Source organism: Carassius auratus, chromosome 5 (assembly GCF_003368295.1).
Source record: "Carassius auratus strain Wakin chromosome 5, ASM336829v1, whole genome shotgun sequence".
Lineage (NCBI taxonomy): Eukaryota > Metazoa > Chordata > Actinopteri > Cypriniformes > Cyprinidae > Carassius > Carassius auratus.
Genome location: NC_039247.1, coordinates 8575896 through 8581326, shown reverse-complemented (window position 1 = coordinate 8581326; position 5431 = coordinate 8575896). Strand labels below are relative to the sequence as shown.

Sequence of the window (5431 nt, the reverse complement as noted above, 5' to 3'; positions counted from 1 at the left end):
CAAAAGATTCTCCTTATGAATTTTACATGGATATTATGCGCAGAGAGATTAAATCAGCTTTTATCGGGCTCTTTATTAATCATGCAGATAATGTCACTTCATGAAGTAGCGCGGTTTTCATCGCAGGGAAATGAAATGATTCTTTGTTAAATATCTGACTCGAGATTATAAATATATATTGTCCTGATTTCACAGCTGAGAATTTATGACAAACAAAAGCAATTAAATAAAACACGATAGAAGCGAAAAATCAAGAGTAAATATTCGATGTTTAAAAACAGACTATTTTAAGGTAAAAAGTTACAATAGCTATTTTTAATGATAGTATTAATTTGATATATATAACTTTTGTGATTGATATGTTTGATAGGGCCTATATAAATATCGATTATTGTCGGATAAATAGAAACAAAAACAAACAAACAAAAATATTAATATGGTTAGTATTTTTTTTATTAATATTAATAAAAGACTTAATATGGCTAGGTTTGCATGCTGATTTTTTTCTGTTTGTAAATATTTATTTAAAATATGAATACGAAAATTTGTACAATTATTTTTTATGATTATTTATTTCATTGTTTCTTTGTCGTTATCGCAGTTGAAATCATCACACTGAATTGTAAAGCCTATTCGCAAATATTGTGGTCGCACGTCGTCAAACTTGTGTCGTTATTGCCTGAAGGAGTTTTTTATTTGTTTATTTTATTTTTTGTTGCATGGCTTCACTTAATTTGTCTCAGGAATATGTATTTGTGTTTGAAAAAAATATATTCATTTGGTATTTTTTTGCTAAACATTTTATGCTTTACTACAAATATTATTCCTGTCTGTTTGTCTTCAGCACATCTGCTGTTGTAGGCGGTTCTGCTGCGATCCAGCACCAATAGCATCAGAGCAGCGCACGCGCTCCTCGAGAGCAGCACAGGGCTCGTGAACACTCAGTGAGGAGCTCACAGGATTATCAGAGAGGATCTGACTTTAGACCAGGAAGATCTCACTGGATCTCGATATGAAGAACCGTCACTGATCTGCTGAACACCTCGCACTCCAAAAAAAAAAAAAAAAAGAAAACACCATGCGCTTTGCTCTCGACTGCTAAAATAAGGAAAGCGAGACTGGAGAGTTTACTTTTAGTTTCTGTCTCGTCACGGTCCGCCTGCTGCTTCTGCTGCACTTCTTCTGGACACTGCAACAGGTCAGCACAGAGTCGCTTCGGATATGTTGGACGGAATCCAGATTGAAGATCAGTTCAGAGCAGGAGCAGAGACTCTGGGAGTGATGCTGGGTGAGTTTCGCCATCACAGAAACTAATCAAGCATCGAGGTTCTCTCTCTAAACTATGGCACAAGTAAAGTTTCCAACTTTTCGTATTCTTACAGCTGTTGTTTAAATTTCCTATATGAACGTTACACAAAATAATAGACTGAATATGTTCATTATAATTAACTGCTGTAGTAATAAAGATGTGTAGTTTAAAAACAGCTTCACAAAATACAATTATTATTAGTGTTTCATCTACAAATCTGTTGTCTTGGATTGAATATGAAATGGAAATATGAGTTATATTGTAGGTTATACTGCCACTTAAATTATATATATAGCCTATATAATAACAACCTAGGCAGAAACTGTAACACAAATATTTAGTTTAATATATGTTCAATATAATCGCGCGTTCATTCAAAATGAACACAAAAAATATTTATTTTTTAAGCCAGTAAATTAGATTTAAAATTCTTTGGTAAAACATAATTTAACATGCATTTATTTTTATTTGTAGCCTATTATTGTTATTTATTTATTTCGTGTGTTAAGGCTAAATGTCGCAGTTTACAAGAAATAATTTTTCAAAGTGTCGGATAGAAAATAATTCTTTAAAGGAACAACTGCGCGTTTTCACTCTGTTAAAGAAACTGTATTTTTCAGTGTACTTTAGAAATGTGAATTTCATAAATGTATCTCGAATTTATTTGTCTATGCATGAGATTTTGAATTGTCCAGTGGAAGTATCTGATGTTTGTCGGTGTGTGTGTTCAGGTTCAGACTGCGTCCATCAGAGTGTGTGTGAGGGATGTCACAGACCCATCTCTGATCGCTTCCTCCTGCGCGTGAACGACAGCTCGTGGCACGAGGAGTGTCTGCAGTGCTCGGTGTGTCAGCAGCTTCTCACCATGAGCTGCTACTCCAGAGACCACAAACTCTACTGCAAACACGACTACCAACAGTAAGAGCTGCTTCATTCATCTCCTGACACGTGCGCGTCATTTCAGCTGCGCTTTTCATTATCAAAAAAAAATATATATATATATATATATATGTAAAGGGAATATTTCGAAGCAGATATTTACAATTTTGTTTTACCCTTTTCCACAAGGATTTTATGCTTAATAATATTCATTGATATAGCTTGTTAGGCATATTGGTATTTCGATAACCTCTTATCATTTTAGTGGTTTAGCAAATAGCTAACGATAAAAGGCAATAAGAACAAGAATGCTAATTATTGTTGTTATTATTATTGGCTTATTATTATTAGAAGGCTATATTTTTGCACGTATATTAAAAAGCAAACACTGCATAGGCCTACAGCATACAAATATAAGCTAGGCCTAAATTAAGTAGCCTATTTATGTGTTAAAGTCTACAATAAAAAAAACTCTTAAGCAAGTATAACTATTTCTAGCCTATATTTGTCTAATTTAATTATTTTTTTAAGAGCGTTATGTATTCTGGAATTCATCAACCAGTCAGACTTTATAATGTTGACTTTATAAAAGCCGCGCTTCTTTTCTTGTTTGTATAGATTTGCAGGTCAAATGCTGCTAGTTCACTTGTTGCAAAGTTCAGAGCTCACCTAGCTTTCACATGTAACCCTGATGTCGGAAATAGATAGATTCCCAGCTAACAAACATATGTTCTAAGACGTAAGTCATAAAAACGTTATTTCTGAAACGTTCCATATGTCCAGTTTTTTTTTTATGTTTTTAAACCGTTTTTTTTTCTTGGTTATTCGAACCTGAAGGGAACATTCCATTGTATCAATTTCCAAACAGCGTTAGAATGTTACGTTTGAATGTTCTCTGAACATTCTAAAACAAGTTGTAACATTAAAAAAAATGTTAGACAAAAAAAAACAATAAAATAAAAAATCCAACTAAAAGGTTTAATTTTTTTTAAATCAGCGAACAATGTATAAATAACGTTTTGAGAACATTATTAAAGACCAGATAAATTTGAACTAGTGTTCTGTTAATGTTACTGAAAGAATTATATTATATTTATTATATTTATTTGTCTCTTACACAATTTTCTACCAATGCAAAATGAAACTTTACAAAGCAGTCAACATACTACATATCTGTCCCCAAAGTTGCTTTAACAGTGTGTACACGCGTGTTATTTGTCTCTTTCACTGTAGTATTTATAAAGCAGTGATGAGGTGTTTAGTGCTCTTAATTCACAAGCGTTCTGTTTTTATGACTCTCATTTAAGAGAGATTAACAAGCACCACAGACAGCAACAAAACACACACACCTCCATGCTTAACTCGCTCTTACTGACACACACACTCATGTAATGAGCCGAACAGTAAAGCTCTCTTTGCAGTCACTTATGGAGATGTATCTACATTTAATAACTCATCCAGTATGTCTGCAATTTTTACATTACAATGTGTATGTTTCCTTGTTAGGTTTTTGAATGATAAAAAGTAGATTTAGTGTTCAAAATGAAGTACTTGACCACTTTGTAGTTGTCAGATGTTAATGGAACATGCTCATAGTTAATGTGATGAGCTTCATTTAAGAGAACTAGAGGTGTTTTGTGTGTGTCCACAGCACTGCAGACACACGTATAGCCGTGGTTTGAAGGGACAGACAGTGATGTAATGATTTTCAGATGTGCAATAGCAGAACATCGCTCTAACCCATGCTTGCTATGCTGAGAAAGTTTGGAGTTGTAGTTTGTAGTTGTGTGATTGACCTGTCAATTGTGGTTCAGTTTGTTTACTACGAAGTGAAGGTGACAGCTGGAACATGTTTTGTGTTGATTTCAGTCTCAGCTCATGACATGATACGACACGCTGAAACTTAATATAGTTTAACAGCATATTTTGTCAGCCAAGATCATTGAGATTATGAATTTATTCAGTGTTGCTAATTTTTACACGAGTTTCTTTTTATTGCTGTATGTGATATTTTGATCTGACAGTATGGAACATAACACAGCCATTTTTTGACTGTTTTTAAAGCTTTTTTTTCTTGGATATGGGTCACTGTGTTTAAAACATTACACAATCTGTAGACATATTTTGAATCATCCCCCTTATTTTGTGTTGACAAGCAGATTCCTGTTCTGCGTAAATCAACAAAGCTTGACAAACATTTACATGTCAGCTTTCCAATGAAAATATCATTTAAATATGAGAGAAAAACAGTTCTATATTGCATAACAAAAACCTTCACTCTCTGCATCATTGACACAATTCAAAAGATTCAATTCAAGTCTTGTAATGTGTTAATGAAGCATTAAACAGCAGAAATATACAGTATTTTAACGTTATTCATATTAGGTTATGCAAACAGTTCTAAACAGTCAGATAATGTTTAAGTCTGTGAAACAATATGCTTGGCAAATAAAAACCAGAACATTTTGTCTGATCAGATAAGCTAACAATAACTAAACAAAGTGTGCAATATCATAAATGTGATAACTGATGTGTGTGAGCGCAGGCAGGAGCTGAGGGTGTGTATGTGTGTTTCTCCTCTGGTTCATCGTGTGTGTGTGTGTGTGTGTGTGTGTGAGAGAGAGAGATCGTTCACTCTGCACACTGTGGCCTCTTTTGAGAGAGAGTGTGAAATACACTCAGATACACACACACACACAGTTTGCTTCTTTCTTTCTTTGTTTCTTGTTAGGCTGACAGTCAAGTGTAGTTTATTGTGTACATAAAAATATTGAAATATATCTTTACCTTATATCTATACACCATGGCTATCTGTAATGATCTCTCTCTCTCGCTCTCTCTTTCTCTCTCTCTCTCTCACACACACACACACACACATACACACTCACATATATAATGATATATTTATACAGTATTGTGATAAGTCAAATATATATAGTATTTATTATTTTGTTTCATGAAATATAATGTAACAATATAATAGTCATACATATTTACATATATATATAATTTGAAAGATGATGTATAATTTATATTCATCATAAGTATTTGAACATATTTTTAGATATAATACAATCATGTTTATCATATACATGTATAATCATATATTTTTTAATTCTTCACTCATGTATACACTATTTATTTATTAACTATGTCCCATGGCTGTCTAGAATACATATATTAAAAATACAATAATGTTATTGGTCATATATATATATATATATATATATATACTTTTATAGA

The 5431-nt window shown here is 32.8% G+C and overlaps 1 protein-coding gene across 1 annotated transcript; it reads left to right on the top strand.

Moving 5' to 3' along the window:
- The first annotated feature begins 929 nt into the window (after positions 1 to 929).
- LOC113069084 (LIM/homeobox protein LMX-1.2) lies at positions 930 to 2245 on the top strand. Its single transcript, XM_026242058.1, has 2 exons — positions 930 to 1288; positions 2041 to 2245. Exons 1-2 carry the CDS (start codon positions 1222 to 1224, stop codon positions 2229 to 2231), a joined length of 258 nt encoding a protein of 85 aa, XP_026097843.1. The 5' UTR covers positions 930 to 1221; the 3' UTR covers positions 2232 to 2245.
- The last annotated feature ends 3186 nt before the right edge of the window (positions 2246 to 5431 follow it).

Excerpts from the sequence above, each read along its gene's own strand:
- LOC113069084 (XM_026242058.1), top strand. The coding sequence starts at position 1,222 with ATGTTGGACGGAATCCAGATTGAAGATCAGTTCAGAGCAGGAGCAGAG. Across the intron at positions 1,289-2,040 it reads GACTCTGGGAGTGATGCTGG|GTTCAGACTGCGTCCATCAG; the intron begins GTGAGTTTCGCC and ends GTGTGTGTTCAG.